This window comes from Gymnoscopelus microlampas (genome assembly GCF_963454915.1).
Source record: "Gymnoscopelus microlampas genome assembly, chromosome: 16".
Classification (NCBI taxonomy): Eukaryota; Metazoa; Chordata; class Actinopteri; order Myctophiformes; family Myctophidae; genus Gymnoscopelus; species Gymnoscopelus microlampas.
The window spans coordinates 38072950-38087143 of NC_139953.1; the positions used below are offsets into that span (position 1 = coordinate 38072950).

The following is a 14194-nucleotide window of genomic DNA, read 5'->3' on the forward strand; positions in this document are numbered from 1 at the left end:
CTGACTTTGACGACCAGATCTTCTGCCTATTGTGAGACCTTTGGAGGCGATGGTGTCTAAGGCTTGCCTGAGGACGCAGTCAACGACAATGACAAAGAGAAACAGAGAGAGACAGACAGACAGACAGACAGACAGACAGACAGACAGACAGACAGACAGACAGAGACAGATATTTTGTGTTTCATGTTCAAGTCAGATGTGATTCTTATTTTTTTTTATTAAAAGCAGGGCAATGATTGTTGATGTGCTCGTCTGGGCATTCTACACATGATTCCAAATTCTGTGTCCGTATGTCTACAGTATGTGTACACCGAATTATTAACTGCTTTTAATAAACAAACAGCGACACAAGAAAACAAAGTTAAAAGAAAAGTAAAAAGTATACCATACTGACAAGAATGAGAGACACAGAGAGAGAGACAGAGAGAGACAGGGAGGGAGAGAGAGACACAGAGAGAGACAGAGAGAGACAGGGAGGGAGACAGACAGAGAGACAGGGAGAGCGAGAGACAAATATAGGCAGAGAGACAGGGAGAGCGAGAGACAGATATAGACAGAGAGACAGAGAAAGAGACAGGGAGAGAAGAGACAGATATAGGAAAAGAGAGACAGGGAGAGCGAGAGACAGATATAGCCAGAGAGAGACAGGGAGAGCAAGAGACAGATATAGGGCCAAGCAGCAGTTAGATGTGAGTGTGTTCAGTACTTTATAAAGCAGCAGTTAGATAGATGTCAGTTCAGTACTTTATAAAGCAGCAGTTAAATAGAAGATGTCAGTGTGTTCAGTACTTTATAAAGCAGCAGTTAGATAGATGTCAGTGTGTTCATCATAACATTTAGTGTTCAGTGATCACTGCTTTGTGTGTTTACAGTGCTGCTGAGGCTGCTGCTGACATTGACCTGATGGAGATGTTTCCTGGTTTGTTTGTCTACCTAAGCGTTGAAATTATTTTTAAACTGAGCCTATAGAGCCAGTGAACTTTGACCTTCAGACCATAGGATCTAAATGTCTTGTGTTTACATAATGATTTGTATATGAACTACACATTATATTTTTCATGCAGTGTGAATTGTATACTTTATGAGCTATAAAAATGTACAATACATGATTCCTAAGTTGGGGGGAAATGTGATGCTGGAAACACAACTGAGGTTTACTTTGTCAGAACAGGACAACAACCAACAACAACAGGCACATTATGCAAAAAAACGTTTTAATATATATTTTTTTATTTTTTTATTTTTCATACATTTGTGGCAAACCAGGGGAAGCTCTGCCTCAGATGTCAGTCAGGCCCAGGCTGGGCCAGGAAGAGGGCGTATACTTTCCTGTACAGGTCCTGTAGCCAGTAGGTAGCTGGCTGTGGTCACACCTGCAGCCCATCTGACAATCAGCCAGCTGAGTACTAAGTCACCAGCTCCCAGGCAGCAGGTTAGTCAGTTGGAGCCAGACAGCAAGCAGGCAACACACTTTCTGTCACGAGTGGAAGGACGTCAGTGCAAGCCACCTGAGCTCCAACACCGAGGGGGAAAGCAGGCCCCCCCCCCCCCCCAATGGAATCCATAGTGACTGTTCTCTCTCTGCCCACAGGACAGCAGATTCCCCTGTGTGTAGCATAGGCTGAGAGCCACAGCCCCAAGACGAGAATTCTCCTAAGTCTGAGTTTTGACCCACCACCCCTTTCCCCAGAACCTTTTTGAATAAAGACCATTTAAGTTATACCACATCTGACTCCGTGGTTCCTATTTTATTGTGAATCTTACCTCCACTACCCCTGGGTTGCCACACATTATTTTCAGGGGGTGCTGCAGCCCCCTCAGCACCCCTACTTCCCACGGCTATGGGACCAACATTTGTACCTTAATAAATAGTCTTGTGTACAGATGTGTCTCTGTCTTCACTGTCTGTCATGTAGACTCTACATTAAATATTGATGCTGTCAGGTGGAAAGCTTGTATTTCCCAAATCTTTACTTTTGTATCATTATGATAAAAACCTTTTTAAAATAGTGAAATTAGCATATCTACAAGCTCACAAGGCGGCACGGCGCGGTTTGAGCTTGTAGATCTGCTATGTATTTAAACTGCTTGTGTGCAACTTTGATTGATTGATTGAATACTTTATTAGAAGTTTGCAGACAAAAGCACATGAAAATATAGTTCAATACAAGGTCAGCCAATAGGAACAAAAAAAAACAAGAAAGCCATTGGCTTGTATGATGAAGTAGAGCATTAATTCACCAAGACACGTAAAAAGCTTAAATGTGGAGATATGAGGTTTCTGCGAGACAGCAATGATTTATTAAAGGAAAACTACATTTGAAATACAATAAGTGAACGTATCAAATCTTCTCTTTAATTCTTTTTTTGTCTCTCAAACATTTGTGATCATAATTTATTTTTCTTTTTGTTTACAGTTTGTCAGAAACGTCACGTTCATTGCCTTCACCATGCCAGTCCGTCCGTCCATTTGTCTTTGAGCAGTTAATCTCCGGCACCGTTGGACCAATCAGCGTGAAAATTTGCACACACACTACCAGGCAGGAGGCCACCCACAAATGTTTACATTTTGGCCTACTCTTGAATCGTAGGTCATACAATAAAAAAAAAATCTCTCGATTCCTTGGATCATGAAGAAACTCATAACACGCGCCCATTTATGCCTGACATGATTTACCGCTATTTTGTGTTTTCTACAAAACACTCTTTTTGACACTACTCCTACAGATATTTTCTAAAACTCACACAACTCGGTACATATTATCTCTGCGGTCACGTGATGAAGAAGTACAGTATTTGTAAAAAAATAAATCTGGTTCCATTCCGATTGGCTCTTGCGGGAGGGGCCAATCATACCTCAAATCATGAACGTTGTGTCCGATTGCCGTAAAAGCTTTGCACACACACTCCCAGTAGGCCAAGGAAGAACCTCCATTTCAAATAAATCAATTTGGCCTCATGGTGGCGCTATGACAGCCCACTTTACGGTTTGGCCTATAACTCCAAACTGTAGGTCCTAGAATCTAAATATTTTGCCCTGGATTCCTTAGATCATGACACAACTCTGCATATTGGGCCCGGCCATTTGTGCCAGACGAGATTTTCCTCCATTTTGTGTGTTCTTCAAAACACTTTTTGCTACTACTCCTACAGATTTCGTCCAATACTCACACAAGCCGGTACACGATCTGGGGTCATTTGATCATGAGCAAAAGTCCATCATCCATGATGACTAACCATCCAGCTACTGTACGTGGGCCACATGCCAGGGAGATCTGTGTGCACCTTAAGTATTATATCTTCTCTGTTCTGTTATATTCTCATCATTCATGGTAGGATTTCAGACAAACGTCAACATTTTATTTACATTACACATAAAAGAAACAAACTTCACATCATCCAGCAGAGGGCAATATTAGCCAATTTTAGCTTAGAGCCTACCAAGGGTGATGGTGGCTGCTCTATTGACATGAATGGAGACCTCTCCCTCCAGTGCTTCCTATAGGAAACCTTTATTAAGTATATATAATTTTGTTTTTAAAATTACACATTTAATCTGTAAAGCATTCTAAATAAGTAATGTTCTCTTAACTACAAGTACTGTTTAAACTGCTATGGGGTAAATGTTACATGTAAATTATGAGGGACTTTTCTCTGTCTTGAGTAACATGTTCATGGGACATGGTCTGTACAGTGTACAATACATTATGATTTGCTGTGGTTTATGTGTAATGCTTTGTACACTTTGGTCCTTTTGAATTGTAATGTCATGCCCACTCCGTTTACCATTGCCATGGTGATGACCTTAATTAGTTAGCTGATGACCTTGATCCTCAGCACCAGTGTTGACCTATAGAGCCCTATAAGAGAAACATGTCTGTCTGTGATTCATTACGGCACTGATGATGGTCTTATGACCCCTCCTATCACTCATGCACTATAGCACTTGGTTGAACATTTAAAAACTGCTCATCCTTAAATTCTTTTGGGGTTGTGCGAGTCTTTCACCACGAAGTTCCTCTTCGTTTTTGAGACCACTGCACCTGCAATCAACATCATACTAAGAACAAAGAAAGGATGCCTCGCAATTTCTTTGTGAGGCAAAGTATGCACAATGTACTTTCTTCATCAGTAGAATCCAGGGGTCATCACCATGGCAGCTCGTGATGGACATTGTCATTAATATTTAATTTTTGCCACATACATGCAAAATCATCATCTAGCCCTAAATGTATACTAAATGGACTCCTAATGTGTCATAGGGTCTATTCCAATGTGCTGTACATTTTAAAACAATAGTAGTTCTGCATTAACTTCTGAGCCACTTAATCACCCCAAAAAAAATCTAAATATTTTTGGATAATATTAATTGAGTCTAATCAGGACAGACAGTGCTTCCAAAGCAAAAGCAAAATCGTATTATACATCATGGCTTTTATAGAGATTGCTGGCTTTTCAAAAGACAGCGTTATACAGAAAGAGATAAAATCAAGTTCTACCAGCTAAACCATTGGTTTGGTTTGACAAGGTATGGTAGCTAGTTGTGGTTTCCATTAAGGTGATCAGGTATTTTGTTGTTGATGAGAAAGAATGTTAAATGCTTCTCACGGAAGGATAAAATGCTAATGGAAACAAATACAAATACAAGAAAACAAAATAGGCTACCCTATCACATCTGATTAAACAGCTGGCTTGCTCTGCAGGTTTGCTGACTTGTAGCCAGACTTTACGAGAAATCTGTCTATCTGATTGGAAGGCGGAGATATCTAATCATCTGAGCAAAACTAACTTCCAGTAAAATCCACAACTACTTGCATTTTTACAATACCTTACATTCTATTACTTCTTAGCACGGATTTTCCTGACAGTAAATTGTGATTGCGTTTTTACCACCACCGTATTCTGGGGAAATATTTTGCAAAGAATTGCAGATCTACATGCTTACAATTCCTCGGTTGCAAAGGTGAACTCAGCACATGGGAGTGTCCTCAATCTACCCATCAGCATGGGTGGGGTGGATAATTTCCCATTACTGACAAGTGACCAACATACTATTTCAGTATGACACAGTGAATTGTGTACGTTTTTTTTTCATCATTTCATTATTCTTATTAAATATATAACAACAATAAACATATTTCTGGGACTCTCTGAGAAATATAAATATTTATGCATGGTAGCAAATAGGAAAACAAACTGAATCAAGAACTCTCCAGATTAATGCAGGAGGAGAGGACAATTACCAGAGCTAATTTGTGAAAAGCTCTTGGACGAGAGGCTACACAAGGAAACAACACCACTTTGTGTCGTCTGTCTGCTTGACACGTTTGGGTCAATTAAAAATAATATTATTAAAACAAATAAATAAAACAAACAGATTCCATCAAAATATTCTCAAAATCACTAGTTCAACATCCATATCATAGTCACTTGTGCTCATCATTAAAAACAAATCTTAATTTTTTTTTTTCTATAAGCTCCCCAACATTTTGCAGTTTAAAAAAAAATCAAAAATATAAGAACAAAGAATAGTGAAGGGAAAAAAGGAAACAAAATAAGTCAGAAAACAAAGTACAATGTCAGATAAGGCACATGGTCAAAACAAAAATAATTGAGTTAGAAAATCACAGAAGGATGGGGGGGAACTTCCAAAGTTGTGTTTGTTTATTCTGCGTGAGAAGAATATGCCACCTCCCAAATACCATAACAGGCTTTATAAGGAGCCTCGAGGGAACGTTTTCATTGACACTCAAAATGCTGTTCTCACTCTTCTCCAGCCTAGTCGTGCTGCTGCTGAGCAGCATGCTAAGAAGCGTGGGCAGCTGTGATCTTGAAATGGACACTTGTGGCGCTCATTTACCGGGAGACGTAATTATTGGGGTGTTGATGCCATGCCACGCCAAAGTAGAGTCTCTCAGTAATCGAACACGGCCTGACAGCTTCACCTGTACAAGGTAAGGGAAAGATGATGTAAAAGTAATATAGCAAAGAATGTTTGTGCCAGATTGTTACTGCAGTGCAGTAATAGTTCTCAAACATTTTCATGTCAAGGACCCCCAAATGCATATCTATTTGGGGAACAGACCCCCATCTGAAAATATTTTGTGCCAGGGACCCCCAAAAGAGAAGATTTAACATTTACATTAAAATTTTCAAAAAAGGGAGAAAAGTGGGAGCCCAGATCCCACATTGAGAACCACTGTTGTAGTGAATTATAATTATAAATATAGCTGCAAGCAGCGATAATACGGGGCCAGTGAATAGAGAGAGAGAGAGACATGGAAACGGAATAGATTGAAGAGAGAGAGTGACATGGAAACAATAGATTGATGAGAGAGAGAGATGGAAACATAATGGTTTGATTGGACATCTCAACCTACTGCCATTAACAGGATTCGAACTCTCAACCTTCAGACTAATAGGCTGCAACACTACCTATAGTGCTATAGCTTTGTCCAGGCTGATATTGTCTGTTGAAGATCATAAACTCTTGCCTTCTTTCATGAACCAAGCCCCTGTTTCATTAACACTAAGATCACTCGTTCACAAACCATTTACCAATGAAGAAATTGTACATCTCCTCAGAACCAAAACTAGTGAAAGTAGCCGATCTACAAGCTCACAAACCATGAAAAGTTGTGAGATTGTAGATCAGCTATTTTCAGAATGAAGTATGTCATACGTTGAAAAAACGTACTCTCAAATAAGCATTTCAGGTTATCTTTACCATTTGCACATGTATTCATTGATACAGTCATGTTGTTTGCAATTCAACTTAAATTAAGTCTGCATCAAGTGAGGCTGGAACTGGCGACCTTGAGATTGTGAGGCATTCATTTAAGGGAGACGCCATTGGCCCAACAGACAAGTAACTGTGAAAAAGGAGATCACACAGATGATACAGTTTCACGCAAATAGCTGAAAAATCCTGGGTTTAAGTGTTTTTCAAACTGCTCAAAATTGTGGACAATCTAAGGGCGGAGTTTACTGGTCAAAGCGATAGATGTGTTCCTCATGAGTCAAGGCACAAGTGTAAGCAAGTTTCACGACTTTCGGCCAAACGAGGCATGACTTTTGCCTGTTTAAAGTTTGCATTTTCAAAAAATTGCTATAGCGCCCCCCTTTGGCCAATTGGAGTGAGATTGGTTTCAGTGATATTTGGAATGACTCTCTACATTACTGCAACGTTTCAAAGAAATGTGAGTCTGCATGTATGTTTTAGGCACAGATGAATAATTTTCATAAAACTGTAATAGTTAAAATCTATCTCCTCCTTAACCTGACGCTACCAGATCCAAGAAGCTTGCTCCACACATTTGTTTCACAGCTTATTTGGATCTGGGATCTCGGGAGCCAATTCGATGACGGGGCTGTTCCTTTTTTTCAAGATACTTGGTAGATGATTGGATGGGACCGTCTGTCTATCACCGTGTGGGCGTGCAAACACAACCAATCATATCGATGTGTCTACGTGACGTATGGTAGGAGCGACACCAGGAAATCACCATCGTAGTCCAGTATTTCACCACAACAACAAGAACTCTCAAGAAGTTGCTAAAAAAAAGTTATCATGGAGGTCGGAGATTTTTGCCGATTTTGTAACACGAATCTGCGCATAAAAGGTATTTTAACGGGTACAAGGAAGATATTTGATAAGCCTCAGCCTGCAAACGAAACAAGTATTAACGAACGCCTGATAGCGTTAGCTTTAACACTGTTTAAAGACCCCTCCGTATCGTGTCGCATGTTTGGTCATGTCTTCGCTTGCTTCAAAGAATGGAAGACGATTTTTCCATTTTAAGGCGATGGGAAAAAGTGGACAAAGACAGAAGACCTCCAGAAACGGCTACCGCTACAGCAGAAACACCGACGTCACCTGAGGCATCCTGCCTGTGGTCACCAAACTCTCCTCTCAGCGTTAAAGCGTTTTACTCTTGAGTCTGAGTCAGTCAATAATATAGCCTTACAGTCTTTCAACATGTCCACGATACACTTTAGATAACGTAAATCTCATTGTGCTATAAAAGTCTGTGCAATAACTCCTGCCAAGTAGTCAAAAATGTTGCAATAATTCACTGTTGCTGTTCATCAATGACTGGACCAAGTGCATCTTTATTTTTCTCATTACTTTCACACACAGAAAATATGTATCTCGAATTTGCACTGTTTAACAAAGGGTACTTGAAAGGGATATGAGAGTGTACATAGTTAGGACCCTATTGAATATAGGCTACGCATGTTGTATTGTTTTTATAATCCTGTTATATATATATATTGTTGTGATTTTCCCCTACCTGAGTATGCGCAACTATAGCATTTAGTTGTTTTTTTATAAATAAATATTTTAATTTGCCTCACTTGTTCATGTTTACTTTCTAAAACAACATCATAACAGTATCAAAGTTGGATCCCATGTGTAAAATGGCAAACTGATCAATGCCTCTATAGCCTAATGATTTGAAACAATCAATTTTAACATGGGGGAGAAAAGCAGGGATTAAGAGTCATCATGCATAGTGAAAAGGGTGACATACAGTACCAGGACAGATGTAAAACAATGATGTACTTATTTTGTGATAAAAGGTTATCAATCTAAAAGTGATATATTTGCATACCTGGAAAAGAAACGACACCAGATTTTTTGCAGCGACAAACTTTTAATCACTTGCTTATGTTCAAATTACATACAAAACCATTTTAATCATGAGCATTCAGTCAACTAAATATTCCACAGCTTTAATTGACAACCAATGTGAGTCTTATAAGAGCCTTTAATGGCCAACTGCTTATTCGTCAGACGATTCTGAGCTGCTGTGCTGTGTTCCCATCTCAAAGTACTCATCATCTTCATCAAAATACCCTGTATAATCGATGTCTGGCTCAGTGAAGCTATCCTCTTGAGAAGAAGGCTCTACATCCTCAATGTCACCAAAGACTTCATTGATGATTAGCAGAATTTCTCTTGCATGTTTTTTTCTGAATACGGGAAGGTTTCTAAGAATGTAAGACAAGTCAAATATGTGTGTGCAGCGTTCTACTACTGCATCAATGAGCTCAGCACTGAAACCAGTACATGCTGACTTGCTAGTGTAGACATGTGCTGTGTCTTTTTCTAAACAACTCATATACTCCTCCGATAAGAGATTTGTCCTCTTGTGTTACCACTCTACATTTCCCTTGCATGCCAGCATCTTGTTCTATTACCTCATGTTTGGGGCTAGGCTCGTCACAATCTTCACCTGCACATGAACATACTGAGTGGCAATAGCTGCAGCAGACATGCCCTGGCTCTACACTTGTTGGCTGGTTTTCAAAATGGCCGTACAGTGCTTTTCTAAAGCAGCTCTTAGTGCCAGTGTGTATCAGTTCTTTCACTTCTGGACCAGCACTTACAGTTTTTTTTATAGCATACAAAATTGCATGTGACTGTAACCCATTTCTGCCAGCCCTTCCAACTTTTTGAACAATGTCTTCAACATCCTCTGGCAAACCATACATTACAACATGAGAAACATTAGGGAAATTCAAGCCCATCCCAAGAGCTGTTGTTGCAACAACCACTCGGCAGCTCCCCTCTCCCTCTCCACTAAAGGAGGCCAAAACTCTGTCTTTGTACTTTCCAATCCAATCCAATCCAATTTATTTATAGAGCACATTTAAAACAACAGAGTTGACCAAAGTGCTTCACAAAAAATGAACAAACAATAAAAACACAGTAATCACAATAACTCATAGTCATAATACAGCATTAAGAAACAAAAAATAAGCATAAAGGGTTAAAATATCACGTAAAAAAAAGGGAAAAAATCACTCCGGATTAAAAGCTTGAGAATAAAAGAGTGTTTTAAGACGTGTTTTAAAAACAGAAAGAGAGGGAGCCTGTTTGATGTAGAGGGGAAGTTGATTCCAGAGCTTCGGGGCAGCTACGGAGAAGGCTCGATCCCCCCTATGAACCAATTTGGATCTAGGGACCACAAGTAGTAATTGATCTGCTGATCTCAAAGATCGTGTGGGGACATAAGGTTTAAGAAGGTCAGAGATGTATGATGGAGCTAACCCATGACGAGATTTAAAAACAAACAATAAAATCTTAAAAGTAATCCTAAAACGCACAGGGAGCCAATGGAGTGTGGAGAGAACAGGGGTGATGTGGTCACGCCTTCTAGTGCCTGTCAGAAGGCGCGCAGCAGCATTTTGCACCAGCTGTAATCTTTGGAGGCCACTCTGGCTAACCCCCAAATAAAGTGCATTGCAGTAGTCAAGGCGGGTGGTGATAAAAGCATGAATAACTTTTTCAAAATCAACTAACGATAAAAAAGGCTTAACCTTTGATAAAATCCTAAGTTGGAAGAAAGCTGATTTTAAAACCGAATTTATTTGCTTGTCCATTAAAAAGTCGCTGTCCATTTTTACGCCTAAGTTGGTTACAGTGGGTTTCAGGTAAGGTACTAGAGGGCCCAGGTCTAAATCGGAGGGATTTGTTGCAGCACTGGGTCTAAAGATAATAATTTCTGTTTTGTTTTCATTTAAGTTTAAAAAATTTAAGGACATCCAGGCTTTAATATCAGCAAGACATTTTAGTAACTGACTCACAGGGGTAGTGCTGTTTCGTTTTATGGGAAAATATATTTGGGAGTCATCCGCATAAAAATGGTAGGACATACCATGCTGTCTTAAAATTGATCCTAAGGGAAATAAATACAGTGCAAAGAGTATGGGCCCCAATATTGAACCCTGGGGGACTCCAGAAAGGAGGGGGGCAGAGGATGACGTGGAGCCACCAATATTTACTGTGAAGCTTCTCCCAGTGACATAGGACCTAAACCATTCCAGTGCTGTGCCCTTAATACCTACGCCGTGCTCAAGACGTGAGATTAGGATAGAGTAATCGATCGTGTCAAAGGCAGCTGTAAGGTCTAAAAGCAATAAAATGGCAAAGTCGCCAGTGTCTGTCGTTGTTAAAAGGTCATTAAAAACTCTTAAAAGTGCTGATTCTGTGCTGTGGAGTGCTTTAAAACCAGATTGGAATTTCTCAAATATACTGTTATTATCTAAAAAGTCCTGTAATTGTAAAAGTACAACTTTCTCTAAAATCTTTGAGATAAAAGGAAGTTTAGAAATGGGTCTAAAATTTGAGAGGACTGCTGTGTCTAGATTTGGTTTTTTAATTTGGGGCTGTACTACTGCCTGTTTAAAATGTGTGGGTACAATACCAGAGGCAAGACTGCTGTTTAAGATACACTGAATTTTGGGTCCAACAGTGTCCCAAACTTCTTTAAGAAGGCGTGGTGGAATTATATCTGTGGGACAGGTTGACGGTTTTAGCTTGGAGACAATAGTATTGAGGGAGGCAAGGGATACAGCTTCGAAATGATTAAAAACAGCGGTAGAGGTAAAAGTGGTGGAGGGGTTAAAAGAAGATGGCGTGATATTTGCTCTAATTGTTGTGATTTTATCAACAAAAAACTGTAAAAAGGCTTCAGCGGTCTCAGGCGAGGACTCAGTACAGTTTGCTTGGGGTGGATTTAAAAATAAATTGATTGTGCTAAAAAGTACACGGGGTTTATGACTGTTATTTGCAATGATTTCCGAAAAGTGCTTTGTTTTCTCCACCTTAACTATCATCTGGTAACAGCGCCAGCTTTTCTTTAAAATAGTATATGACACTTGTTGTTTATCTTTTTTCCATTTACGCTCGGCTCTCCTACACTCCTGCCTTGCAGCTCGAGTGGTGGCATTTAACCATGGTTCTGATTGGGGTTTGGGACGCATGATTTTTAAGGGGGCAACTGTGTCAAGAATGGTTTGACAGGTAGACAGAAATGAGGAGGCTAGCTCCTCAGCGCCAAGAGGGGAGGAGTTCAATGGCCCTGGGGGGCCAGTGTCCCTGGCCCTAGTAAAAGCAGCAGAGAACCGCGCTGCAGTGGACGGTTTTAACATGCGCGCCAAGCGCGCAGGAGGACGCTGTTTTAAGTTTTTACATGGGAGAGATAACTCAAATAAAATAGGCATATGATCTGAAAAGGTGGCATCATAAATCTTAACATTGGAAACAGGTAAACCACAAGTTAAAACCAGGTCGAGTGTGTGCCCATGTTCGTGAGTGGGACCAGATACTGACTGTACAAAGTTAAAAGCCTCAATAACATTTAAAAATTCTTTCACTTGTGGGTTTGTAGGGCAACAGACATGTAAATTCAGATCTCCTGTAATTAAAACCATGCCATATTTGGGCATAATCTCGGCCAGGAGCTCAGAAAACTCATTTGTAAAGTCCTTATTGTATTGAGGAGGGCGATATATGACTACACACAATAATGGGTGAGAGTGGCCGAGCTCAAACATATTTGCCTCAAAGCTGTTAAAAGAAATAGATGAAATTTGTTTACACTTAAAACTGTTCTTAAAAACTGTTGCGACTCCACCTCCTGTTTGGCCCGTGGTTCTTGGAGAGTTAAAATAGGTGCAGTTTGCTGGTAAAAGTTCGGAGAATGCGCTGGTGTCGCCATCACTGACCCATGTTTCGGTCAAAAATAAAAAATCTAGTTCATTTGAGCAGAAAAAGTCATTTAAAATAAAGGTCTTGTTTGCTATAGATCTGGCATTTACCAGAGCAAACCTAGTGGGGGGGTCGGGAGGGGGGTGGGCATTGCAACTTGGACAATGGGCAATGATAACCTGGAGCAGGTTGGCATTAACTACCCCCCGGGTTTGAGATGGGGCAGTAGACCTCTGCCCCATAACAGTAGAAATTGGAAATAGTGGCTCTGCAAGGTGATGTGTGGGTGAGTATGGATGATCAGGGGGCATGGAAAGACTAATATTTATTTGGCGTCAAGTGTCTATGTTGGTGAGGTGGCAGGAGATTTTACTGGCCAGGGTTTTTAAACCCTCATTATTAGGGTGTAAATTGTCACGGTATAGGTTGTGTTTCTTCCAGAACAAGTCAAAGTGGTTTATGAAACCACTAGAGTTTCGGGGGGCTACGCCCCCCTCAACCCCAGCCGCGCACGGGGCTTTGCGTTTGTTGGTCCCTCCGTGTCCCTGTGTCTGTATCCGTGTAGCTGCAGCACAGAGTGGGCAGTATAGATGGGGATTATGGCTGTTAGAGGCATGTACGCGCACGGGGCCCGCGTGGGCGTGTGTATATGGGGGTAGACAAATTGTCTAAGTAACATTTGCAAAAAGGGAAAAAAAAAAAAAAATTGTAAGAAAGTGTAATGTAAAAGTTACAAAATGATGAAAAATAAGTAGAAGAAATTATATTTTGTATGTTTCGCGGACCACCAGGGGGTCCGCGGACCCCCTGGTGGTCCGCGCGGAAATCGTGGGATGAAAATTTCCAAAAGGAAAAAAAAAAAAAAAAAATGAAGGTGGTTGCTTGTTTTTCTGAAAGCTGGCGAATGGCAGCCCTTTCTGCAAGATGGCGGCCGCCTGGTGTTGTTGTGAGTACGTGTATTTGGGGGGGGGGGGTTACTACATGACCATAATGCAGCCTAACATGCGTTGCACGGGGCGGTCCTGCCATTACGTTAGTTACTGTAGTTGCTGTGGAGCTACATAGTTCTCCAGAAGACACACACAAACATACACCATCTACAATGGACGAACTGAGCAGCAATATAGACATTCACCACACGAACGTGCATTGTTGACAAAGTGATTGCACAGCCGCTGCAGGCATGACAACCAGGTTAGCGTTAGCGACATGGCAGCTATCACAGCGCCCTGTCCGTCGTGCTGCAACTGGCTGTGATGGCTACAGCAGTAACAGCAAGCTGTCTGCGATGCCATTGTCTGGAGACTGCTCTTAGCGTGACACGACCAATGAGAGTGAGCGCTGTAGTTGTTGCTAAGATACGGTGGCGTCTCTGCCCCATAGCTTGTAGATCTCTCACACATGATTGGCGTAGGCTGCGTTGCCAGGTCTGACTTTGTGTCTAAGCAATGGTCGGCTTATTTGTGCGCGCCTTTGGGCTCGTTTGCATTGTGCGCACGGCAGCGCTTGTTTACCGTACGTCAGCGCGACGTGGCAACGGACGTGGCAACGTGAAAGGTGATTGGCTGGTGAAAAGAAACACCCGACGTTACACCAGAAATGGTGCCTGGAGAAAATGGTGACCAAAAAAAAAGGTAGGAAAAAAAGGAAAAAACCCCCGCAGCGGCTGCCTGCTGTTGTGGTGATGAGGTCGTG

The 14194-nt window shown here is 41.0% G+C and overlaps 1 protein-coding gene across 2 annotated transcripts in view; it reads left to right on the forward strand.

Annotated features, from left to right (window-relative positions):
- Positions 1-5761: 5761 nt before the first annotated feature.
- The window catches only part of LOC311063795 (G-protein coupled receptor family C group 6 member A-like), a 69722-nt gene continuing 61289 nt past the window's right edge, over positions 5762-14194 (forward strand). For both annotated transcript variants that reach the window (XM_084083395.1, XM_084083396.1), the window contains exon 1: positions 5762-5954. In XM_084083395.1, the coding sequence (XP_083939521.1) occupies positions 5803-5954 (152 nt within the window). In that variant the 5' untranslated portion in view covers positions 5762-5802. The remainder of the gene's footprint in view (positions 5955-14194) is intronic.